General features: G+C 41.8%; 1 protein-coding gene across 2 annotated transcripts in view; it reads left to right on the forward strand.

The window, feature by feature from the left end:
* The first annotated feature begins 210 nt into the window (after positions 1 to 210).
* Positions 211 to 26,995, forward strand: part of CD2AP (CD2 associated protein) — an 89,580-nt gene continuing 62,795 nt past the window's right edge. The window contains exons 1-2 of one of the 2 annotated variants that reach the window (XR_008822612.1): positions 211 to 434; positions 23,447 to 23,607. Coding sequence is in view for 1 of the 2 variants with exons in the window: in XM_056343995.1 (XP_056199970.1) it covers positions 431 to 434; positions 23,447 to 23,607 (165 nt within the window). In the remaining variant the exon portion in view is untranslated. The remainder of the gene's footprint in view (positions 435 to 23,446; positions 23,608 to 26,995) is intronic. The other variant, XM_056343995.1, reaches the window with a different exon arrangement.

The raw sequence follows: 26,995 nt of genomic DNA on the forward strand, positions 1-26,995 counted from the left end.
GCTCGGCACTCCCGCCGGGCGCTGAGGGGGCACGGCGGGCGCCGGGGGAGGGGCGGGTCCACGGGGCGGGGACGCGGCCGTGACGTCACCCCTCCTGGCAACGGCGCCACGGCGTGGGGGCGGTGGCGCTCGGCTCTCGCGGGATTTGGCGACCCCCGCGGCGAGCGGGGCGGGGCGGGGCGGGGCGGGGGCGGGGCCGGGGCCGCCGGTGCCGGAGCTCGCCCGAGGCGAGGCGTGGCGGGAGGGGACTGCGGCTGCTTCTGCCCCTGCCCCTGCCCCTGCCTCTGCCTTTGCCCCGGGCCGCCGGCGGCTCGGAGCAGCCTCTTTAACGCCGGTGCCCGTAGGGACACGGATGGAGCCGCCGTGCCCGGCTTGAGCACGTCGGCGGGATCGGGAGTCGCTCCGTCGAGCCCGGGCGGGCGGGCGCAGCATGGGTGAGCACGGCGGGGAAGCGCTGCCGCGGCGGGAGGCGGCGAGGCTGGCCCCCTCTTCCCGCTCCCCAGGGGCCGCCTCCGTCGCCCTTTGTCTGAGGGGGGGGGGGGCGCGGACCTGCGGTGCCCGGGGAAGCGTCGCTTCAGGGCAGCCGCCGGCGTGCCCTGGGGAAGCAGCGTCGCTGGTACCCGCTGCCCTGGCGGAAGGTGGCGGCTGGCGGAGGGGCTGGAGGAGCTGCCGCGGGTGCCCGGGCCCGGCAGGCCGGAGCCGGCGGCGGCAGGTGCCCGCAGGTGCTTGGCTGAACGCCGCCTCCCCGGCGGGACGAGGGGCGGCGAGAGGCCGGGGCCGCTCCCTCCTGCCCGACCTAGCCCGGGGGGCTGCGGCGGGGGCCCGGGGCGGCCGGAGGCGGATGGCGGTGCCGGGGGTGACAGGGTTTTCGGTGGGGAGAGCGAGGTTTGCAGCCGTATAGCGAGCATTGAGCCAGTGCTGGAGGGAGGGAGCTTGGTCTTGGTCGGAGGGGCTTGGTGAAAAGTTTTTCGGGTTAAATCCAGCCCTTCTGGCTTCTTTTTTGTACCCAGCTTCAGTTTGAGCTGTGCCTACTCCCATTTCTCCACCAAGGTGTTGGCTTCAAAAAAGCAAGTGTACGACGACTCGAAGTATTTCTGTTTTCATAATGTGCCAGCTCAGGTTTACACTTGAAACAATCAGTTGTGCTGGGTCTGATTTTTAATGGAAGAGCCTCTGCACAGGCAAGTGTGAAAGACCGACTTCAACATCACTCTTCAGAGCCTTCTTTCCTTATACAGGATGCCCCCGCTGGGGTCCAAAGAGCTCCGTTGACCATTTTATCTGCCTCTGTTACCTCCACTCGCGTTGCATCCCTTGCTGTGCTGTCCTGTGTAACATCAGCTGCTTAATGCCCTTCTGGAGGGGTGTGTGCAGGAGTGCGTGTGGTGGGGGCTTGCCTGCCCTGTTTAAAGAGGGCTGCGTGTGTGTGCTTATGCTGCTGTGTGCAAACATGCTATGTTTAAGCGGAATTTAAGCCTTTTAGGTGGAAGGATACCTAGGTTTTGAATAGCTTTGCTTCCTCCCCCTTATGCATTAAAAAAAAAAGGGGGGGGGAGAAATGCGGTGTGTGTAGATCAAACGTGCAGTTAGTGGACCGATAAATGTTCCTCCTGATAATAAAGACGTGCTCTCAGTTTTTTCATCTCAGTGAAAGTTGTATTACATGATCAAAGCACACTTAAAATGAAGTCTGAAAATATAAAGTGAAATTGGCGTTCTAGGTTCTGATACAAGCCAAACTCTAAAAAACTTTTTGATGCTTCTTTTGGTTATTCAGAATAGGCAGGAATTATTGTTTCTTTCTTTCTGGGTTGCGTTGTCTTACTTGCAAGTGAGAAGCATCTGTCCAGGTCATTGCAGTGGCCTGTGATGGTAGTTTGTAAAGCATAAAGTTGTAGTGTGCTAGTTAAACTTTTTAAACTCAGACTGTGTAATGCTGAAATGTGAAATACCTGAGGATTTATTTATGGTAGGTCTGGGTTATTAGTGTACAGTTAGGAATACTGTAAACACTGTTAATAAAGGACTGAGTCCAGCTTATGACTAAAGGTTACTGTAGTTTTATGTTTTATGGGTTTTTTTCCTTTCCTTTTTTTAAGTGTGGCTTGGTTCTCTGTCTCTTCTGATTACAGTAGTGAGCATGTTATTACTGCTGCAGAGGTGACTGAATTGACAATACTGTGTCAAGTATTGTTATTGCATGGGTGGTTACAGCAATTTGTGTGCAGTATAGAACTGTTTCTGCCAGAACATTGGCAAACCTCTATAAATGATTGCAGAATGATCCTAGAACCTTTTAGATAGATTTTCTATGAAGGTGTCATCCTTTATTTAGATTTTCAAGCGTTATTCTCTTGTCACCAAAAGTAGGGAGAAATGTACTGTAAAACACCTCTAAAAATAAGAGTGGAAAAAGAACTAACTGTAGTCTGCACTGCACTCACTATATTTAGTGATGGCCTCACATTTAACTTTAGAGGTCATTATTTCATTATTTTATTACTGACGTCATAGTAGACCTGGCTCTTGATAAGAGATTGTTTGTCTTTTATGTCAGCTTATGGAAGAGATTTTACATGTAAGAGGTGGCATGGAGGGGGCTGTTGGGATATCTGTTTGACAAACTCAAGGGTTTCCGAGATTTATGGAGAAGTAAGAACGGGGCATGTGGAGGAATGACTGTGGAGGAACCAAAAGGAGAAGGGCAGAAATACAAAATGCCTTGGAATAGGTTCTTTACATTCTTGTAGTGATTGGACATTAATGTTGCAAGAGCATGTGTCATTCAGGCACTTGAAAGATGGGGAGGAGGATGTCGTCAGAGGTGACAAACACGACACTATTAACTGGTAACTAAAGTACTAGTAATGCGGTAATGCCCTGTTAAGGGCTTAGGCTTTGTCATTGTAATTACTTGCCTTCTGTACTAGGTAAGTCAAATGGATTCAATATATGGTTCTACAAATAGAGAAATAGATTAATTAAAGGGGAAAAAGCGTTCAGATGTTCTGTGGAAAAACTTTGAATTACCTTTTTGCTGTCTTGGGTTGATAGCCACTTGGAGGTAGAATTCTGTGTATTGTAAGATCTGTCTGGTTTACTTTTATGGCCCAAAATTAGATTATTTTACTAATTGTAGTTGAGAAAGTGTTTGACTGTATAACTTACATGTTAACAAGAAGGTTGCGCTAAATTTGCAGTGTCCAACTAATTTTTATATGGCTTTACAGCTAAAGAGTGAAGTATTCCAGCAACAGTTAATAAATTGCCACAGTGGTTCACTGAAACTTACTGGACTTCTGTCAGTATCTACTTCGCTATATGCATTTCTCCCCCCTTCCCCCCCCATCCCATCCCCTTTTTATTTCCAAAAATTTGTGCAAGTTTTGATTTGTGGTGCTGAGAAGTTAGTACATTTGAATTTCCTGGATTTTAGCTTTAGAAAGTTTTATAACTTTGGAATACTTTAAGAAGCCAGACATACTTTTTCATTGCTAACAGAATGAGTATAAATATACATAAATATATTTGTTTTACAGAAACTATTTAGTAAGTTTATCGGGCATTAAACTTGCATGACACCTTTTGCTTTCTTTACCTTCATGTTGGCAACAGAAAAAATCTAGAAGGGTTTTGTAAGCAGGCTGAGTGCTTGTAACATAGTCACATGGACAGTGACAGATTGTTGCAGTATTGACTAGTAGTATTAGAAGAACCAATCAAAACATTACTTCAAGGTTTGCTCTCTCATTTGAGGAAAAAAACCCAACAAACCAACCAAAACTAAACACCCCCCCCCCCCCCCCCCCCAAAAAAAAAAAAAGAAATCACTCCAAACACCCCCCAAACATATGGGATAGGATAAATGAAGAGTCCTTCCACTACTATTATTCATAGTAAAATACTGAAGAATGAGTTATTGGAAGTAAAATTTTTTGCAACCCTTTTCTACTGGGGCACTTGATGATTGTAACGTTGACAGACCCATTGTATTTGTACTGGCAATGTTGAGCAAAGTGCTGTCTTATAGTTTTCTTTATTCTAGGCAAAACTATAAGGGAAGATGATGGAAAGTTGACCTCTGGAAGAGAGGTGCCTAAGCTACTGGGAAAACAAGTTACAGTAACTGAGAAGGGGTGGTGTGTACTGGGTTTGGGTTGAGGTGGAGGAGAAATCCCATCAAAAAGTGCTAGAGATTATGTCAGCTCAGCTTTTGCCTTTTCTGTTTTTCCAAGCATGTAAGAGCTGCTATGCTAAGTCTTGTCTTTGGGGCAGGTAGGAAGGAAGAGGATATGGAAAGCAGGCAGGTCCATCGTGGAATGTTGTTTGTTTTTAAGTAAGACACATGGTCTGGCAATTAGTAATTGCTCAAAAGTGTTTGTAGTTTCACTGGACTTTTTTTATAGATGGGGATAGGCTATCAGGGACTTGTACAAAGGGGGGCAAAGAGGCTCTTGCTCTCCACAGCTACCTGTGGCAGTGAGAGTCCCTGTTTAGCATGAATGGGTGTGTGTGTAGGAAAGATGTCGTTTTCGCATGAGGCTTTTTCCCTAAAGCTGCTGCTCATTCTGCCTAATTCCTTTGTATTTTTGAGAAATGGTGGGTGATTGGTGGCTTCAGACTGAGAAGTCTCCCCACGTCTGCTTTCCTTGTGTGCCAGCCATTCTGGGTGCTGGTCACCTTTACTGGATGGTTATTTTAATTTTGATAGCACTTTCATCTTGTGGAGAGTTCTTGAGACTGTGTATATGTTATTCAAGACTTAACTCCATGCAGGAGTGTAATTATTTGCTGTCCTGGCTTCTTTTATTCTCCTATCGGTTCTTAGAGGTTCTGTTTCAGCTAGGTAGGGTCTTCCCTTTGGAGTCTCTTCACTTTCACTGGCTGCCTTCGCCCCGTTGTCTGCCTGTATTAGGCTTTTTTGTCCCTTAGTGATTTTTTTGTTGCATAAACACAGGAAGTGTGTGGTCAGGCATGCTGCACTGTCTGGGACTAAGCGAGGCGGCTGCCTGGGCTGTCCCGCTCTGGCTGTCATCGCTTTGCTCTTCCCCATCCATTTTGCTTCCTTAGGGGTGCTGTCACATGTGACTGCTGCTCTAGTATTTCCCTGACCCAGCTTCATAAAAGTGCTTTGCTAGGAAAGAGCAGCAATGAAAGTGCCTAAAGTGACTTAGGTTGTCTTGACAGATGTGGGTAAGTTGATCAGGTGAAATTTGTTACTAGTAGTTCTGGAATGTAGCAATTTCTAGCAGCTAGTCCAACCTGTGATTGCCCCCTGCGCACTTAAAACTTGTCTCTGGTCCACTACAAGGGGTTAGTCCTTTTCTTCTGTTCCTTTAAAGTCTGGTGATTTGATTATTTTTTATTTTTTTTTAAGCTGGCTTCCTAGATTTTGTGATGTAGTTAAATCAAACTTTTCTTTCTGACACTCTTCCTTTCCATGAATGTTGCTTTTCTCTTCTACTCTGAATTGTGAATTTGCTAACAATGTAAAATGTGCCCTCCTCACTGTGAAGGGGATGCTTGTGTCTTTGCTGTCCCGTATCTTCTTGGATGTGCAGTGATGAGAAATAGTTTTACATAACTTTGTCACTGTGATGGTGCGAGCGTAACCCTGCTTGCACATAGCCCTTGGCTGTCCTGTCAGAGTCCTAAATCAGACTGAAGGACAAGTCACAGTATGTGTCTGTCTGCCAGATGAGTTAAATCTTTCCACTTTTGGGGGTGATGTACACTGGAGAGAATATAATATGAGGTCATTTAGAATATGGAATTAACTTTTCTTAAAGGAATATGTATTGCCTATAGCACACTTAAAGTATTATTAGGCAGGGTTGCTTTCAGTGGAATAAATTAGAATCTAATATTTTGAATTATTAAAAAAACCCACCCTTTTCCTTTAATTTCAGCAATTTGGACAGTGCTGACTTGCGATGTTACAGGAGAGGGTTGCAGCTGGAGCTCTCTGCTGAAATCTGGAGAAAGAAGCAAGGATCTGTCTGCTTGTGTGCCTTAGTGCTGTAAAGTTTTGTAATTGTAAATTTGAGTTTAAATTTGAAATTGTTAAACAAACTAAAAATTAATTTTATCACCTTTATTGCTTAAACCGGATAAAGTATTATTTTAAATTATTGAAATGGCTTAAGCTTATGCTGTTTCCTTAGCAGTATCTAAATTGTCACGAACATGATACTTTTTGGCAGTACAGGAATATGTAAATGTTTTTTCTTTTTCTTTTTTTTTTTTGCTTCCTTTGAATAGATTTTTGTGGATTTGAGTTACTAATGATTTTTATTTTAGTTTTAAGGAAGGCGGTTTTGCCCAAGATCCTGGAAACTTGCCTGATTTACCATTTAAAGAAGACTCTTAAGTCATTAGTTACTACTTCTTGGATAAAATTACGAAGTGGTCAGTCTTAGTCAAATGCTTTCGACTGTATAAGTAGCATGATCTTTGTAAGCTGGTGCTGAAACAAAATCTCATCCTTCACTTGCTTCTGGCTAGTGAGTATTGTCCTCTTCCCTTCCTTGTACAAGCTGAATCTTTTGAAACTTCCCTGTTTTTCTGGATTAGTTTTCAGCCAGGTTGGCTCTCTAGAAGCTGAGACTAAGCTCATGGTTGCAAAAAGTGAATGAAAGCAGGATGAGGATGCTCTTTAAGAGTGGTGTCAGCTGCAGCACATTTAGAGCAGTTGTCAGAGTTGTGCCTGGTAGAAATTACTGTCTTCCAGTTTTAGCTCTTTGGTTCAATTGTGGATTTATTTGATTTATTTACCTGTTTGCCTTAATTCTGCTTAATATTTTTTATTTTCCAAGCTACATTGTTTCTTAATTTTTCAGGAAAGATACGAAAGAAGAACAATAGCAAATTTCTTGGGATGGTTCAAGTTACTTCCACTCAATGAATCTTTGGGACTGGGGAGAGAAAAGCCTCCCACTTTCACTGCTTGAAGAAATGAAACTGCTTAATTTCATAAAGGTTTCACGCTCTAGTAAAGGAGAATCATATCACTTGACTCTGGACTTGTAGCTTTAGTTATGAAAGGATTAGTTTTAAGGTTGCTTTGTGTGTAATTTCTGTTGTCCTGGAGTCATTCTGTGTGTGCAGTTTAACTCTGTGCTTCAGCGGAGATCTCTTTAAGCTGCTGCTGAACAAGGTAGAGCTTTGTGATGCTTCCTCCTGGCTTGCTATGGCCCTGGTGGTTGTGAGTCCGCAGTGTGAGCTGACAAGCTGGCTGGTGTGGAAGAAACTCATGTGCCAGGTTTGCCATTGTGTCAGCAAGCTGAGTGGCCTTATTCTGACTGCACAGTCATTAGTGCCTGTGCAAGAAAGTGGATGGGACTGTATTTCAGGAGCCAGGGAATGGAGAGTGTAGCCTGCAGTTACTTTGCACTTGATCCAAGCTGAAATTTCGTGAGTTTCTACTGAGTGTCTATATTAATTGCTCTCCCTAAGTGTTCATGATCCAGCAAACCGATTATTTTATAGCTTTCTTGTTCCTGATCTTTAAAATGCTTTTTAAGTCCTTGTCATCCTCCCCATCCATTTTAAGCCAGCCAAGTGTCCTTTTTAAACTGTCTCTAACTTGCTTTCTTTTTGAAATGGGCTTAATAATGCCTTTAAAGAGAAAATAGTTCCTAAACAGCTAGAACTTATTATTTTGGTGGCTTTTTCTATTTCTGTGGATTTTGGTTTTGGTTGTACTCGGTGGTATGTATGTTTTGAGAAGACAGCTTACCGTAGGATGTAAAAAATAATATACCTCCGTCCTTCTATATTCTGATTTTCTGCAGTTGGGCTGGATGGTAATGTTCCCATCACTTATGCTTTTATGGAGTTTGGCTTATTTAGTACTGTCATAAATCAGTAAATGCAAGATCAACTAGAATAAGTCTGCCTAAAACTTAAGGGAAATTATATTGCTGTTTGCACTCATTTTAACATCTGAATGTTTCTGTCTGGGAAGTTACTGACTACTAGAACAAATTGCCAAGGGAAGTGCTAGATCCATCATTTCTCGATAGGGGCATCATCCAGGGGATTGACCGTATCAGTGCATTCTTTAGTCTTCCCTTTTGGCAGATTTAGTGATCATGTGTCCTTGGGATGATCTAGTTCAAGACACTGGCCAGGGTTGAATCCAGCTGGAAAAGAACCAGCTGGCTGATTTGGCAGCAAACTAAAACCGGCACACCCTGGAGCAGCAGAACTGTGGAAGCACAAGGGAAGAGGCAGCAGTATGGAAATGAACAGGGAGAGAGCGTGCAGGGTCACTACTTCATCCTCAGATTGTTGAAATCACTCTAAGAAACTCTATATTCTCTGTAAATGACTAAAGCAACTGTTCCTGAAAAGCAGAACCCATCTGTTTGGTTTCCTAACTGGTTAAGTCAAGAATATTATTTTCTCCAGAGTTTTTTAGTACAAGACTTCAAATTTAGCTAGATTTGCAAGCTGCCTGGGAGTGTCGGCAGAGTTTCAGATGTTTGAAACCTCAGTGTCCCAGATAACACTTGTTTTTGTGTTCATCTGAGTTAGTGCTATTCTGAAGCCAGGTAAGATGAGATGCGGTTCTGAAATTGGGGCAGTGGAAGTGCTGAAGGGAGTAAGTCTTTTGTAGGCATGAGAACAAAACCATATACATTAATCCCATACTATCATGGGTATGGTAGATAAGGATCTTTCAGAAAAGTTATTGTAAACTGTGCTGTTTTGCTCATGAAAGTGCTTCATTTTTGTGACTCAAGTTGTGTGTGGTACAGAAAATACACCTTGCCCTTCAGCACTGGGAATGAGAGTTTGTGGAGTGGAAGACGATAGTTAAAACATTACATTAATATTTGCACATTATGAGAAGCCTAAGTATAATAGGATCTGCTTTTCCAGCATACCAGTTTCTGTGTAAGGATGGTGGTGAAGGGAAATTGGAAACTGTCTGGGGTTAAACCCTTTGCAGTTTGAGGAGAACTTGAAGACATTTCTTGTAACTGTGTGTGCTATAGGGTTGTATGTGAATTAACAGTGTGGTGGTTCTCAAGTGAAAGCACAGTTGAGAGTGCATAAAATTGCCTCCTAATTTTCGTGTGTTCATCATCTTACTAGATGCTTATTTTGTGGAAAGAGGGTTTCCTCTTTCAGTCTTAGTACTGTGTCCTTTCTGAGAGAGAATCATAAAATATATATATGGATTGCAAGGTAAATGGCATCTAATGAATAGGTAGCAGAAGAAAACCTGCCAGGAATCCTCAGGCTTGGTGAGTAGGAGATGAAATAAAGCTGTTTATGAAATATGAGATGTGCTGTCAATAGAATAAAACACAGCCTGCTATCTCCATGCAGCAAGAAAGCTGTTTCCTATCAAGACAAGAGTTTCTGGGTCTGGCTGTTCACTGCTGCATCATGCTTTTGCAGTTCTGAGCAGTGGTTGAAGTGGTAAATCCTGAACTGTGTTTTTTAACAAGCTGAGGTTATATTGTTGATTTTTCTCTCCTCCTGATTTTTTTTTTTTTTTTTTTAATGTGTGTGTAGTTGGGTCACCAGGGTTGTGGTTGGTAGTGGTGAAATATGTGGGGACAGTCAAAACTATTTCCTTAGTGTTTCTGAAATCCAAACTACTACTTCAGCTGAATGTGGTGAGAGCAGTGGAGGTGAGGGTTAGCTTTCTATGAACTTGCGTTTGGGTGCTTTGTCTCCTGACTGAAGTGACTGCTATCCCTTGCCCCAGACAGCTTTTCATAACCTCCCATAAGGCATCAGATCCCTCCTCAAATTCTTCAAATACCAATCATTCTGTGTTACTATCAATTAGCTCTGCAAGACACAGCACATGCTGTAGCTGCTTCCAAGCTGCATATTTGATGATTAGCCAGCCATCAGGTTATAAGAGTAAGAGTGTTTGGGCAGTGGTTTGGGTGCCTCAGTGCTGACTCGGGGGGTGGGGGTGGGTGGGGGGAAAGTGCAGCTCTTATTTTTGGAATGCTACTCTTTTGGCATGTTTCAACCAAATAGCTGCACAGGGAAAGAATTATCAGGAGTGAAGCAGGATAGGCTGATAGTGGCTTGTGTGAGCCTGGTTTCTTCAAGTGCTCAAGGTGATGTTCCTATACCTAAAAAAACCTCCACAGTGAATGCAGTGGGGGATAGTTGATGTGCTGCAGCAGTACTGGGGGAATGGACTGACAGGAACCTCCTGCAGTTCCAAAAGGACAAATGCATAATCCACCATCTGAGAAAGAACCACCTCACTGTCTATCAGGTGGCATTAGCAGTATAGTAGCTACTAGGTCATGGGGAGTAGTTGTTCCCCACCATCTGGCACTCACAAGGGTGTCTCTAAAATATTGTTTCCAGTTTTGCTCATCCCTCCCCGCAGATGCAAGGAGGATGCTGACAGATGGGAGAGTTGAGCATGGTTAGGAGGCCAGTGCGTACAGTGTGCAGGAAGTTGGTCTAGCCTGGAGAAGATGAAGACACATTCTCCTTGGAGGCACAGTGAAAAAATGTGTATCAGTGGCTGCAAGTTAGGACTAATGGTAATTCCTGTTGAATATAATGGAGGAAAAATTACTGTGGAATTGAATACCAGAAAAGGTGCCCAGGGTGCCTGTTTTATCTCCATCCTTTTTGAAAACTTCCAGAATTTAGTTGGACAATGCTTTGGTGACCTGATTTGACTTTGCGGTTAGCCTTGCTCTGACCAGTTTGCCGTAAGTGGTCCAGAGGTCCTTTGAAAACTTGTTTTTCTATGATCAGAAGTATTGCAAGCTACATCTGTTTAAATCGTGGTGTTAATAAGATATACTCTAAATCTGTCTAAATTCAGGTTACAAATGGATGTTTAAAGGACTCTATCTCCTAACTTTTAGAATATAATTGAGCTGTTGAAGCAGTTTTATCTCCTTTAAAAGTATCTGATTAAGATTGTAGAGTGCCCTTGAGCATTTGCCATTTTGACTGGCTTTTGTAAAAAAACTATTGCATAAGGATTTCTCTCTGTGCTTTTCAATCAACAGTTCAGTTTTTTATATTGACTAAAATGTCCGCAGTAAAAAGTAAATTAATTTTATTAATGCCATAATTAGAATGGACTGTCCTGACAGCATGAAGTCAGATAGGAACACTTGTTCCTCTTTTAATGCTAAGCATATTTTGTGGTTTTTGCAAGATCCCAATCTGGGACCATTCAGACTATTGCATCATGTCTGTTTTTAAAGATGAAGGGAACACTTTGTGCATGCTCCGAATGATGCTTTTAAGTTTCCATAAATTTATTTCAAAGCCAGATTCTTGCCATGTTTGCAGAAATACTAATTGTCATTCTGAATTAAATATGTGCCAAATTGTAGGCCATCTATCAAAGCATTTTTTCTTTTTCTTTTTTTTTTTTTTTTTTTAAGGAGTGTGAAAAGAGTTTTCTTTTGGTTTAAACCCAGAAGGCTTTCAGACAGTTTCTTGTTTCTGTAAATCATGAATTCATAACCTGGAGCTATGATCATGCTGTCCTTTTTGGCTAGAAGAGTCCTGAAAAAAATCTGCAGGAGGAGCTGAAGCTTTTGTAGTAATGTGGGGTCCTGATAGTGAAGGAGGAAAACTTCTATAAAATTTAAATACATTTTTTAAAAAAAATTTTTTTAGGGGGGTACAGGAATAACTTTATAAAAAGAATTCTAAGATAAGCAACAGAGTCTTCCCCTTCAAATGTATTTTTGTGAGCTAATTATCAAGTGAAAGTTTTAAGGGAAAAACCTATACCCTGTGGTACTTTTACTGCTTATTTGGTGCTTTGAATTTGAACTAAATCTGAATGAGGTACGATTTTTTTTTTTTTTTTTTTTTTTTTTTTTTTGTTCTTCAGAGCTTTTTGGCATGGCTTTATTTTAGCAGCTTTTGTAATTTGGTGTTTTGTGACTTACCTTGAATGTTGTGCCAAATAAATGTTATAAAATTAACTTAAGGGAAGGAACGGAGGAAGAGGTGTAAATCTATGTATGGAACAGTGTCTGAGTCATGACTTTAAAAAAAGCACACATTTTCTGAAGTACATTCCCTTGTACCCTCTCAGGTCCCTGGTTTTCTCTGCATATTAAATTAGTAGCAGCTTTTCACCTTTGCTTATGAAGACATGTGCTACCTTTTCTGCAGGTGTCACCTCTCATTTCCAGGCTGGTTTCTTGCAATGAGCTCTGCTCAGACTGAAGGAAACAGCAAAACATCACTTTGTGCTTAATGTAACTTGCCAGGTAAAACATTTTGACCTCTCCTGTCCTTACAAGGTGGTGTCAAATACTAGTGGTTTTACTCTAATACTTCCTATTTCAGTCTTGCTGTGAAGGGAGGAGCCTGTCAAGTCCTGCTCATAGAATTGAGGGGGGTAAATTAAATCCACAATTCTATCAGTTCTTAAGTTTGCGTATATCTTAAGGTAAGTATTTCTGATAATATTGGAGAAGACATGATTGGATTCTTCTTCTAGTGTAGGTTTAATATACCTGCAGTGAGAAATATATCACTAAGATGCTTTTTTTTCCCATCTGGTTGGTAATGATGACTTACCATCTACAGGATGCAGTTGGAATTGAGGGGATGTGTGCAGTGATTTGCTTTAGGGAAGTAAAAACTGACAAATGTTTAATTTAAAGTGTGTTCTATTGTACACAGTGGTAAGCACTAGAATGCACTCTAGAAAATTAGGGGAGCCTGGAGAGGAAAATGAGCCATGTATGGTTTGCATCTTTAATGCTTCAGGGCAGGCTGCTGGGCAGGATTTCTGCTGTGCTGTTTAATTTCCTTCACAAAGTATCTTGCTAATTGTACTGGAGCCAGCTGGAGAAGCTGGTGTTTGAGATGGTTACTGTTGGAATGCAATGAGTTTCTCATTGCTTTAAACAGTTTGGGAGTAAAAGCATACATTTTTTTAGAGTTTTCAATTGTCCATTTCCTAATTATTTTAGCCATTCTTACTGGGCTGTAAAATTAGACATAATCTTTTATTAAAAATGTGTGGTGAGTCGTTTCTTGGAGAATGCATGATGGACTTGCCCAATCTAAAAATGCTGGGCAAATCCATGGCAGCTTCCAGATAGACCAGTTCTGTGCTGACAGGACCAAGACTTCTGGCTTTAGACCCTCTCATGGGTATACTGCTATTCTTGTTTTTATTTTTCTTTTTTTTTTTTAGGATTGTTGCTCTAAGCAGAAAATGCTTGTGCTGGAATGGAGTGATGCAGCATAGAGCAACTTAGAAAGGAAATAAGGAAAAACAGCAGATGCTGCAGGGTGGAAAGAAAAAGAAAAAAGAAAAAAAATGAAACTTTACTCAAATCATGTTATCACTGACTTTGAAAGTGACTGGAGCTGGCTTCGGACCGTACTGTCTGAGAGTTCATGACTTTGATGTCAGAGGCATAGCAGCGAGAAGTATTTTTGGGAGAAGTGTTCAGTGGCTGAAATGAATTTGTTTGGTCAACTTTGGCACAGAGTTGCCTGTCAGCTGTAGATATGTAAAATTGGAAGTTTGAGAAACTTAATGAGGTATCCAACAGATCGCAAGGATTCTGTGAAAGTGAGATGTCTCTGAAAGAGAACATGCTAAAACCAGTTACTGATAAATTCTTTTATTTGTATGATGTATCTAACACCTAGGTAAAATCTCATTAAAGATTTTTGTGTCTGAATTACAGAATGGTTTGGGTTGGAAGGGACCTCCAAAGATCATCTAGTCCCAACCTCTACTGCCATGGGCAGGGATACCTTCTGCTACAGCAGGTTGCTCAAAGCCCTGTCCAGCCTGGCCTTGAACACTTCTAACGATGGGACATCCACAGCTTCTCTGGGCAACCTGTCCCAGTGTCTCACCTCCCTTACCATAAAGAATTTCTTCCTTATGTCCAGTCTAAACCTACCCTTTTTCAGTTTAAAACTGTTGCCCCTTGTCCTGTCACTACAGGCCCTAGTAAAAAGTCTGTCCCCACCTCTTTTATAAGCCCCCTTTATATACTGAAATAAGTAAGGTCTCCATTATCATTAGAAAGCATAAAATGTGGTGGGACCCCATATTTCAGGAAAATAACACTGCTTTTTATTCCAGCTTGTTCATTCCCCTCTTCCAGCGGAAACCTTTTTTTTTTCCTTGAAGCTCATAGTATTTGATCAAAATAGGAAGCTGACAGTGTCTGAGCTGCTGGTGCTGAAGTCTGGGCAAGCAGATGCCCAAATGAGATACTGGATATTGTGAGACTGAAACGATATGTTTGAAAGCTGTTTTGTTTCTGCCCCACCCCATGTGTGTGTGTGTTCTGATTTGATTTTTTTTTTTCCTAAAACTGTCTTTTATAACAGTTGAAAATACCTTTACTGTAAGCACAGGAGAGTACTTGCTAAGTTTCTAACTGATGTTCTAAACCGTAACATATATCTAGGACCTTTTTGGTGGTAACTTGTGGTAGAAAAGATACACTCTATTCCAGAGGAATGATATGTTTTCTTGATAACCAGCACTATGGTCTTTGATTGGAAAGACTTTGATTTTTAAATTCCCTTCTAAAAATATTTTTTTAAAAATTTGTTAGAGGAAGAGGGGCTAGGGCTGGAAGACTGAGCTGCTGCAGCACAGCACTGCCTGAATGCGAACTCAGGTGGGTATGGTGCTCCATCTGATCAGCTCTTACGCTGGGGAAGCAGAAAGGCAGCTTGTTGGAAATTTGGCCTGACTCTGTGGCATAGTGGCTGATTGACATCGCTCATCTAATGCTTCATCAAATCTGATGAGCCTTCTGAGATGTGGGGTGTGTTGGCATGAGTATGAAGGTTGTTGCTTCAAATGGAGCAAATCCTGTTGAGCTCCAAATTGAGTCCCTGCTGTGTGGCAGCAGGGTGTGTTTGGTGCTCCCAGAGTCTGGGTAGACACAGCTGAGCTGGTTTTGTGTAGAATCAGCTTGGGTCCAACAATGTGTGTTTTGTTTATATTGAAGGCGTCTTTAGTGCTTGAAAGCAGTGTGTGTTTGCCCAGCACCTGAGCTAATACATTCTACAGACTTAGGTTCTCTGTCTTTGGAATAATGAGCATATAGCAAAGTGGGAGTTAACTGCATATGCTTAAAAGAGAAAGTACATAAAATGGCGTGAAAATCTTTCAGTTTCATTGGCATTATGTTGTTTTATTCTAAACTAATGAAAGAATCTTGATGGCGCAGGGCACTTTGCTGAAAACAAGTCTTTAAGTCAATATTTGAATATATGAGATCAGCAGTATCTTAAACTGCCGAGTAAACTCCTCAGCCACATCCCTTCCTTGTGGCAACAGAAGTTCGCTTGGCTGGCATATAGGAAATAAAAGCTGCAGGAGCAGGAAGCAGTGTGGCTGCTGTGGTACAGGGGTGTTTATTAGGATTGGAGCTGGCATGACTGGTATGGCTCACATGGGAGCAGGCACAGGTAGAAAGGGCTCTGCCGTGTGTCACTGTTGTTTCTGAGGCCATGCAGGAGGTGTCTGACCTCCTTTTGAGCTACTGTGAAGGCAGAACATCTTGTGATGCTTGATGCTTTCAGAAGCCCTCGTTATGCAACTGTTTTGCAAGTCCTCCACATGGAGCATGAGTGTGATGGCTCTGCGTGGCTCAGCTTGGTTAAGTGTCTGCTGTTCTGTATAGTGTCACTTCGAAACCGTTGACTTATTGAAGGCTGTGGTGAACTCTGCTGTAAAATACTACGCGTGTAGACTACATGGTCTCCATTAGTTAAATACTCTTTCCTTGTCCAGCTTCTTAATAGCTTGGAACTGCATCCCTACCAACAGTGTTGACATGAATCCAGCGGCCTCATGTTGTTTATGCGTTGTGTTAGGATGTGGTTTTGTGGCAGGTTTTGTCTATGTGCAAAGCAGCATGTAGTGAGGGGCAATGTGATTGGATCCGTAGTGGGAAACTGCTGGTGTTAGGCATCTGACATTCATACTGCATGTTTTGGATGTTTTTATATCATCATGGTCCTAGTCTCATCCCATGGATTTAATGCCTGTTAAAGATTAGCATGCATTAAGGGTGTTGTTTGGCTGTATATCTTTGATTTAGTTTCAGTGAAAAGAAATCCAGATTACTTGCTGTGAGACTGCTGGTCCACACTGAACTGAAGCACGTTAAATGAGGATGGTTTGGGGAGCTTCACCAAGAAGCATGCTCCTGATCTGGACTGTAACAATCGTGTAGATGTTGGATTTGACTCAGTCCTGCGCATCTGGCCCTGCTGTGAGCCATCTTAGGGAGATAAACTTGAAGGTAGTTGGCACTTCATAGTTTTTTCTCAGGCTGTTTTCCTTGCCTAATTCACCAGCAGTATAAATAAACACTAGTTCCAGGTGCAGAGCAGGGAGGAGGGACCATGTGAATGCAAACAGAAGAGAAGATGGGTTCACAGCACCCTTGGGTTAAGATGTCTTGGAAGTACAGCTTTGCAGGTTTCCCAGTTTCCATTGATGATATAGCTGTGTTTGGCACCATGAGAAGGAAAGTAGGAAATCCTGTATGTTTCCATCTGTTCCCGATTCAGTCCCTAGGCTGCTTCTCATGCTGATGACTATTGGAACGTGAAAGGAAGGGAAGTATCTTTTTGCACAAGACCGGTGGTCAGATTGGTTTCCCCAGTAGTGGGAAATGTGAGATGCTTCCTTACTCAGTGTGAGGAAGACCAAACCCACATCTGTACCCCAAAAGAATACTTAGATCTTTGGGGAACTGATTATTATGGTCATGGTGGTTCATTGTGTAAACAGGAGAGCGAGTCATGAGAGCAGATGCAGAGCGCAGAAGGAGTCTGGCTGCAAAGAAGTGGAGGCTCTTGACCAGGAGGGATTTGTCTTTGGTTGCCAAACCCTGATGCTCACCTTGTGTGTATGTCTTACCAGGAAAGCTTCGTAGGACAAACCTCGTACAGTTTTTGAAGCAGGGGCTAGAATTTTAAGGGCAATGGGCAGTCCACCGGGTCTCTTTAGCTGAGCATATGAGTTGTCATTAGTGACTCAAGTCAGGGTAACAGGGAATTTTGTGGTGTCGAAGCAGAAAAAAGATAATTCTTATAACCACTACTTACATTTAGAACTTAGGGACGTGTTTTCATTGTTCAGCATTTAAACACCTGAACTACTTTTTCAGTGTTAAGGTCTATTTTCAGTGGCCAAAGATAAACTGTGGTATTGCTATTAAAACAGCTGGAACTCTTGTATCTAACATTGTAGGAATGTTTCTGTGGGAGAGCAATTGGGAGAAGCTTTCTACTTCAGTCTAACACCCGGTTTTGAGATAATTGTGAAGAAAAGTATCATAGCTAAAAGGATAAGATTGTGTCTTCTGTCGTCTTTTGTCTCTAGTGTAAGCTTGCTGTCTGCTATAAAAATAAATGCCTTTGTTACTCTGTGTATGTGTATTCATAAATAATAACATAAATGTTAACTTGGTTTTATAGGTGACTAAATTTTGGTTTTTTTTTTTTGTGATGTACAAGTGGAAATAACTACTAGTAAAGTTTGGTTTGGGCATCTAGCAACTGTCTGTTGTTATAAATTGGAAAAGCAAAATCTCAGTTTCTAGTGTAACTGCAGTTCTGCTGGCACGATAAATCTGGAGACTACACAACTTTCCAGGGTTCCTGTTCCAATAAATGACTGAATCTGAACTGACCTAAAACCTGCCTGAAGAGACCTTTACAGGGCATGACATGCAACCCAAATTCTTCGTGCTGCTCGATGTTGGACTCTGTCCCTCCAGGTCTGCAGCAAGTTTCAGCAAGGCTTCCTGAATAGCTTGGAGGTTATATGCAAGGATTTCAGTTATCCACAAATGTGTTTGGTGGTTTTGTTTGTTTGTTTGGTGGGGTTTTTTTTCATTTTATAAGCTATTACATGTGTTTTTAATGGGATTTATTTTATATCTGCTTTGTGTCTTTTCCTGGCTACTACAGAAAGGACACTGGATTCTGACAATACTGTAATGTCTTAAAGTACTAAGAATGTGGAATTTTGCTCTTTGCTGGACAAATGTCTGACACTTGGTTATTTCTGTTGAAGACAGTCATGCTAGAATTTCAGTGCGTTTTCCATTATTTTCCTTCATTTATTTTTGGATTTTGTTTGTTTTGGACGCTTTTTTTTTTATAGGGCTCCCAGAGGGCCTTAGTTACCTATAATAGCCAACCTCAGAGAGAATCTGGGTAGTTGAAGACTTCCTTTGTTTAAAATCAGTGAAGATGGATGTTATGCAGCCATGCTTATCGGGAGGCTTGCCTTCTGCTTTGGCACTGGGATGCATAAGTTTTGGAGAAGTGGAGAGTCCACCTGTGCCAGCAGTGACTGAATGCCTTGTGCAGGCAGCATTGCTATGTTGGCTAACAGCATGAGCAATTCTGCCAAAGAGGCAGTGTTAGAGAGGACACTTTCGTCTTTGATACAGGGAGCAACGTAGTCTGTAGTTGATGACACTGACTAGCTTTGACATGTTTGGCCCGTTTCATTGTTTCATTAGTCAGATTGTCATCTTACTTGAAACCAAGAGCTGAATAGACCACTCTCATAAAGTCTGCTATAATCACCTTTCCCCCAAGGATGTCCTGTCAATATTTTTTTACTAAGCGCTTTGATTTAATTGATCCCCTGCCCCTGAAAATTGGTCATAACCTTCAAAAAGCACTGTCTAGGAAGTTGGCTATGTTGGAAGGCTGTCATGGCTGGATGACAGAAAGTGGCCACCTAAGGTATATCTTTTTGGCTCAAGTCAGTCACAGAATGGCTGAGGCTGGAAGGCACCTTTGGAGATCATCTAGTCCAGCCCTCATGCTGAGAGCAGGGTCAGCTACAGCAGGTTGCTCAGCACCGTAGAATCGTTTAGGTTGGGAAAGGTCTTCAAGATCATCTAGTCAAACTGTTAACTGAAGACAGCTCTTTGTATCTCATTACTGATGCAGAACAGAGGTATTCTTGGATTATCACTAACAAATTTCAAAAATTCAATTACGACTAAAATGGAATGGCAGTGTCCAGTTGGTTTTTGGGCATCTTTAAGGAGACTGCACAGCCACTCAGAACAAACTGTTCCATTGTTTGATCCCTCTTGCAGTGTGTGTGTATATGTACATGCATATATATATATATGTTGAAGAAGAATTTGTTCTGTTTCAGTTTGTGCCTGCTGCCTCGTGCTTTCGTTGGGCACTGCTTGATCTTCTGCATGCACTCATCAATAAGGTCTCCTCCAGCCTTCTCCCAGCTCTTTCAGCCTTTGCTCATATGAAGGTACATATGAACATACCAGTTATCTTTGTGGCCCTTGGCTGGGCTCTCCAGTATGTTCGTGTCTGTCTTGTACCGGGGAGCCCAGAACAGGGCCCAGCACTCCAGATGGGTCTCACCAGTGCTCAGCAGAGGGGGAGGATCACCTCCCTTGACCTGATGGCAGTACTCCTAATGCAGCCCAGGATGCTGTTAGCCGCCTTTTGCTGCAAGGGTACTTTGCTGGCTCATGTGAATTTAGTGTCCACCACGTCCTACTCTGCCAAGCTGCTTTCCAACCAAGCAGGCTACAGCCTGTACTGGTACAGGGGTTTGTTCCTCCCCAGGGGCAGGGCTTGGCATTTGCCTTTGAACTTCATGAGGTTCCTGTTGGTCCATTCCCTCAGCCTGTTGAGGTCGCTCTGAATAGCAGCACATCAGTGTGGTCTGTAAGCCACTCCTCGTAGTTTTGCATCATCTGCAGATTGCTAAGGGTGCATTCAGTTCCAGGTCATTAATAAAGATATTGGAACAACTGAGCATTGATTCCTGGGGCACACCACTGGTGATTCTCCTCCAGCAGTTGTCATTGATACAACCTTTTGAGCCTGGCATTTTGGACGGTTTTCAGTCCACTTCACTTTATACTCATCTGGCCTGTACTCCATCCGTTTGTGTATGAGGATGTTATGGGAGACGGTGTACCTTAGTACTTCACGGCATGATGGGAGAGCAATTTCATTGTGAAAGGCTGTCAGGTTGGTCAGGCATAATTTCCTCTTCATACATCTTAGCCGATTCCCACTATCGTCACCCCAGTGCTCCTGGCACCGACTCATCTGCCTCTGACACTTCATTGAACAGTTTCCAGCCCCTTGACTGCTACCAGGGCAGTAAACATAGTCCTATGTTTCTAGATCTATTCTGTCAATTCTCAGTCTGTTAAAATTTATTTTCTGTAATACCCTAATCAACCTGACTGATTTGGCTTGTCATTTTTTGTTTGTTTCCCTCTTTCCTTGGTTGGAAGCATGTGCCAGGTGCTGTCTTGTTTTGGCAAGAATTCAAATAAAACCCCTAGTTTGCTACTTATTGGTTAGAGATCTAGGATAAAGACAGCTTCTTTGCACACAGTGTAGGAGGTGGTTTGTGATGGCCCATGCTGCCTGTGAAAACTCAGAAAAAATGTTGTTTCCCTCTTGGGTGAACTTTGGTCCTGCTGGATGTGCAAGAAAAGCATAGTTAACCTCACAGTGTTTGTGCTGAAGCTCAAGAAGACTTTTTCTTCCAACACTTGGTCATTACGGATTTTTAAGCTACAATTGATTTGAGTTGGGTTTGAAATTGAGAAAGCTGTGTAAAAAGCAGAGGGGAGGCAAGATAGATGGTTTTGATAGTTTGTGTTTTTGTGATGTTCTGATGCACCTTCTACCAGTTGGGACTAGTTTCTGACTCTTTTGACCAGCTTGTATTACTGCAGTCCAACTTAACTGCTGACTGATTTTAGTATCATATCTGTTCTTCAGTAAAGCTTTTAAGTGAGAACTTGAGAATCTTCCAGAAGCATTCAGAACTACTTCAGGCATTAAGTATAATCCATGGACTGACATGAGTCTTAATTACTGTTATTATAAGGAGTTGTGATTCCTTAAAAACATCTTCTGTCATCACTGGACACTAGTTTTGCTTGGGTAAATATACTTGAAAACCTTTCAGAGGCTTATTTAGTCTGGACTGTTCTGGTAGTAGAATAGTTTCTTGCCCATCACACTGCCATCCAGATGACCCGATTGGTTCATCTAGGCTACTTGCTAATGTTGAAAAGGAAAAGTGGTAAGTGTTCCTGTTGAGGACCACATAGTAATGAGGTGTGTAGCGTCCTCCTGTTTCTGTGTCATCACGTGACTCCTCTAGCTTTACAGGCGAGACAGCACAGTTTGGATCTGTTCTGTGTATGTATCCTTGGGAGTGAGGGTGAAATTGAATATTGCTGACAAATACAGAAGGAAATTCAGCACCTAAATGTCAAACATAAAAAGCTGATGTTCGTACATTGCTATTTGTCTTTGGAACAGAGACACATGGATGACGACTAGGAGGTTCTTGAGATCCTCCTTTTGGTTGTTGCCATGACAGAGTCCATGTTTTACAGTCTGGAAAGGTTACCAAAATGAATGTGCTGTGCTGTGCATTTCAAGCACAAATATGGAAATGTTCCCCCAAGGAAATAAAGAAGCTTTCAAAATAATTGTTATGTTGACATAATGTGAGTATGATTGCCTACTACTTCTGTGGAAAAAGGACCAGGTGTTTGGCAGTTGCAGTCATATTCTGCAATGCTGGAAGCATTTACTATGACTGATACAGTGTTCTGATCCATTTTCCATGTTTAACTTCATAAAACTGTCCTATAGTGCGTATATTGAAATATAGTATCTGCTAATGTGCTTAAAAACAGAGTTTATCATGAGAGAAATATGTAACATCGATATTTCTTACATTTTTATGCATTTGTAGGTTTCCAGCATGGTTGAGTTGGGTGGAAGATGACATTTTCATTTCCAGACTGTAGGTGATGAATGGCTGTTGTTTTTATGTTCTGTGGCTGCCAGAATTTCCTATCTGTTGGGCAATATTTCATGTCATCCACTCAAAAGACAATTCAGTGCTGAAGCAAGACAAAATTGCTATGGTGGCTGCAGGCAGTAGTCTGGAAATAGGATACTTTAAAGCAAGCTTAGAGAATACGTTTGACAAAAAATAAATGTATACAGTATGAAAAGTGTGTTAAGAGTTGTAGTGTGTGTATCACGAGCAGACAACTCTATTGATGACTTCTGTTCATAATGAAGAAAACAAATTTTCTTTCTTAAAGTAAAAAAAGCAAAACTAAATCTTCATATTTATATTCGACTGGTTCCTTTGTTAATGGGTATATTCTGAAAATCATGTAGTTCTGTTTTTTACCAAAGGTTTTCTGATTTAATCTCTAGGCAGCAGAGGGATAAAGATGCGTTACAACATGCGTGCAGCAGCACTTCTGATCAAAACTGTCCACAGATCAGAATTCTATATTGATTTAATAAGTTCATTACCAGGAAATACTTTCTTCCATTTGATTCCTTAATTTGTGAATTAATTGTTCAATATTATTACGTACTGATAGAATAAAGAATGACCTGGGGGAAAAAACCACTTTCACAGCCATTCAGGATTTCTGTCTTTTAACCCTGTTGTACTCTCGCCTTTGCATGTGTCTGTTGTGATCCGCAGAAGAGAAGGTGTGAGAGCAGTGTTACATTTGGTAGTGCCTGAGTATCCTGACTGGATTTGAGTGAGAGGGAAGATTATTTGATTGCTGCAGGTTTGTGGAAATTTCTGGCATAAACAGAATTTCCTGATGAACAAATCGGCCTTTATTGCCAAACAGGCCTTAAGCTCTCAGTAAGCAACTCTAGTGGATCTTGTGCAACAGATGGACAAGTATGTAAATACATTGCTATACTCCTCTGGGTAAACTTATTTATATCAAAATTAAAACTTGCTTGCTGCTGCTTCTTCAAGTAGACCCAGATGAATCTGAAGGATTGTGTCTTTTTCATGTCTGGGAATTTTATTTGTATGATATTGTTAATTGTACACCTTCTGGCTATATTACATTTCTTGCATGAAACCTATGAAAATATTTGTGTGCCGCAATCAATTTTTTGCAGGTAAAATAGCAGATGCAAGTATGTGAATTAGCAAAGCATTGCATGTGCATGCTGCACATGCACAATTCGAGCCTTTCTCCCTCCTTGGCCCTAAATATGTATTGAGTAAGAAACTCTTGCCCTGTGAGCACTGATTCATGGTTGGTAAATCTTCAGTTGGGACTTTGCGGGGCCAGGGGGACCCACTGCCTGCAATCCTTTCCACCACACATACACAAAAACCTACCTACCACCACCAAAATATGACCTGGTGTCATATTCCTAAATTTACTTTAATAGGTGACTGTCCAGTTTTTTCCCTCTCCCCAAGATGGTTGGGAGCACTACAGCTCACAAATGAGCATTGCTGTAAGGGAAATGCTTGTTCTTAGCATTTGTCGTTGGGTCTGCCTTTTTTGTGTGTGCATGGCTTTCAAGTTGTGTTTCCACATCTGATTTGCATTCACTGTGGTGTGTTTCTCTTTTTTTTTTTTTTTTTTAGTGGACTATATTGTGGAATATGATTATGATGCAGTACATGATGATGAGTTAACGATTCGAGTTGGGGAAATCATCAGGAATGTGAAAAAACTGGAAGAAGAAGGATGGTTAGAAGGGGAGCTAAATGGCAGAAGGGGCATGTTCCCTGACAATTTTGTGAAGGTGAGTTTTCTGCGCTGACTTTGTTTTACTGTGATTATACAGCAGGCTAGTTATTAGTGAAATGGTTATAATACGTATCAGTTGTATTTGTAACAAGATGGGTTTTTTTGAACTGGAAGACCTTTTAGATGATTACATCTTTTTTATGGTGTTCTTGAAGGCCTTTTTTGTTTAAGTTCTGCTGCCTGTTCTTACTCACTTAAGCATTTCTTTTGGTCTGTACCCTTGTGCTGTATGTGCTGTCTCCCTCCTACTGCTGGAGTGCACTAACAGTTGTCTGTAGCCATGGTTACCTGCTTTAGTTTTTTAATCAATTCACCTCACTAAAACCATAAAAAAACCCCAAACCTGCCCCTACAGAAGACATCAAGTCATGAGGGAATTGGGAAAGTGGGGCTGCAGCTCAGCTATAATGAAAAACTACATCCTTAAGCTGTGGTTGTGTGGGTGCTTCAGCCTGGATTTAAGCTGCTTTGTTTGAAGGAGCTATTCTGCTCTACCCTGGAGTTTCCACTGCTGGCTCTGCCTTTTTTTGTGACCATGCAAAGGGACAGGGCAGGGAACATGTCCAGCTGAAAGGTAACTGTGCACTCAGGTTGACTATCAGCTTGTTTGGTTTCCTGACCAGGATCTGCATTAGTCAGCAGCAAGTAACTGAAACCTTCCAGGTGTATGGTAAGTGTTCCACTGGGTGCAGTGCTGTCATGTCTTTGGGTTAGTCATCATCTTTCTATAAAATGATCCTCTTCTCTGGGATCTCTGTCTCGCTCAGTGCTGACTGACTGACTTGTGGTGGTTGTCTGTTGTTGTGAGATGCTGCTTCTCAAACCTTTTATTTAACCTTCCATGTTTATTTTGTTTGTGTCCTAATTTAAATTGAAGTTCTTGTTTGCACCTTCCACATTTTTCCTATTTTCTGACTAATATCAAGTATGAACCTATTTATTAGTTAAAATGAAGAAATCTGCAAAGCAGCTAGGTGTGCTATTCCATGTGTAACTTCTGAAATTCAGAGTCTGAGTCATCTGAGCTGCAGATACTTTATCATGTAAACTACGCAGATTTTATGGAGATGTTATGCTTTGCTGCTTTATGCTTTCTAGCCTTTTTAGTAACTTCCAGGGATTGCTTAGTGTGACTTCCGTAAATTATAATCAAAGAGAATTTATATATTCCTGTCTCTTTTCAAGCGAAATTAATCATTTGCGAAACAGAATTATCTAATGTATCTTACTGTGATATTTTCACATTGCTAAACCTACGGGGAAATTTGTCCAGTGCTATAAACACTTCTTTACACTAGCTTAATTACATTTGATAATTTTTTTGTTCGTCTTACTGAAAAAGCAAGATTACTTATTTTTGATTTACTGCGGAGGGATTTAAGTATCTACCTTTTAAAACTTATGCGAATAATCCATTTGTTCTTAGAGTATTTTACCAAGGAAAAGTTTGTACGAATGCCTCTCGCTTGTCTAATATTTTTAAGTTGTTTGTATTTTAGTTCAGAATCTGGTTTGGGTCCTGTATAAACAGCAGTTTAAGTGTTTTTTTGATGATTACTGTGTTGATGGTGGTGATGATAATTGGTGCTCAAGTGCCATATAGAAAGAAAGGTTCAGACACGGCTCATCTCTGGTTCTTGCGTCATCAAAACTGCCTTTCCTGCCTTTCTGCTGAACAGCGGAGAGGGGCCAGATGTGGCTAGTTTCTATGTTAAGTACTAAACTTGGTCAGATGTTTTCTTGCCCTTCTGCAGCTGTGGCTTTTATAAACTTTGGTTTAAATTGTTTTCATTCTGAAAAATCTTTATGCATCTCAGCTCCAGGTATTTTTAACTATACAGCTTTTCAGTATGTGTGTGGCATGGTTGGATTCCTGAATTACAGGGGACAGTCAGTTTTCTAGAAGGTGTGGGGCTTTTGAGAAGTGGAAAGGGAGTTGTGTGAAAGAAGACTACGTCTTTGGTTTCATGACAACAGGATAGCTTGCTGCCTTGGTGCTGGAGTTGAGTGTGGTTAGGAGGCTGATCTTGGGAACTTTTGCTCTTGAAGATGGTGTGCATAGACTGGAAGACTGTCATGCAGTGATGAGATGATGGGAAAACATTGTTAGGGAAGTGAAAGTCATGGTTTTCTTCATGACCGATTTGATTGTCATTTCTTAAAAGTTAGTTTACAGGTAGTGATAATTTGAGAAGCTATGTCTGGGAAAGCTGTTGCAGAGAAGTGGGGGTTTTCAGCCTCCCTCTCCAAACTGTTCTCATTTGCTGCTGCAGTAGGTTGTTAGTGCTACTATGACCGGACTGCTGCAAATACTAAGCCTCAGCAACTAAACTTACATGCTCCAGCTTGGCCTGGTGCAATGTTAACACTTGCAAGGTGTGGGTGAACTGCAGGAGGGAGGTGGGCAGAAGCTGAAGCAGGGTTATACTTTGGCCCTGTGAACAAGGCAAGTCCCTTGAGAAATGGATTTACTCATTTGCTGCCTTGTGCAGTAGCTCACCACTACCAGGTGGTGGTGGCCTCCATGTCCTCTAAGCTTTTTATAGTAATGGGCTCCTGTAAGGTGGCGTAGGGTTGAGAGTAGAGAAGTGTAGCAAGTTGATTAGGTGGGGTAATGACAAGGAGGATGCTGAAGAGGGACAAATACTGCTACTTCTCGTGACCCACACAAAAGGGAAAGGAGGCTGAAGGTCTGAAAGATGCAGTGGGGAAAAACAGTTGGAAGGATGCTAAGCTGGGAGGACTGGGTGGACCTTGGGTGTATGAGGTGGATCTCCCAGGTCAGGACAGTCGGCATGTGACCAGAGAGAGCATGTAACTGTGGGCAGGACCAAGGGTTGCACCAAGTTTTACGCATTTGGATGCAAAATTCTGGGACCAGACTTGAATATTTATTTCTTCATGAGAGGATCTTCTTATTCTTCTGTTATGAGTGTAATTCCATGCATTACATGGGGATCTGGCCTGAACTCATGTGGATAAGTTTGGTTGTTTTTCTTTCCTGATACATATGCTGGTTTGCTAAGAATTGAACTGAAGTCAGGGTATAACCTTTCCATGCAGAATTTGGATGGTAAATTATAGTCTGTGCCAAACTGAAAAAGATTAGCATTTGAAGCTGAAGGTGCATGTGTTATTCACTAAAATTGCCTAGACTCTTCGTATATGAAGTACTTAAAAGCATAATAAATGTATGACAGATTACGTGAAGACAGACGTTTTCTTTTTCAAATGTTAGATGCTTTTAGAGAAGATAATTGAGTTTTTAAAAGAAGCCTTTCATTTTCACAGGCAACTGTAGGAGAATTTTTTTGGAGGGGAGGTGAGGAGTGGAATAATGCCAGCTGCTTTGGGTTTTGCTCATTTTATTGGTTTGTCTCTTC

The sequence above is a fragment of the Falco biarmicus genome, chromosome 6, assembly GCF_023638135.1.
Source record: "Falco biarmicus isolate bFalBia1 chromosome 6, bFalBia1.pri, whole genome shotgun sequence".
NCBI classification, from domain to species: Eukaryota; Metazoa; Chordata; class Aves; order Falconiformes; family Falconidae; genus Falco; species Falco biarmicus.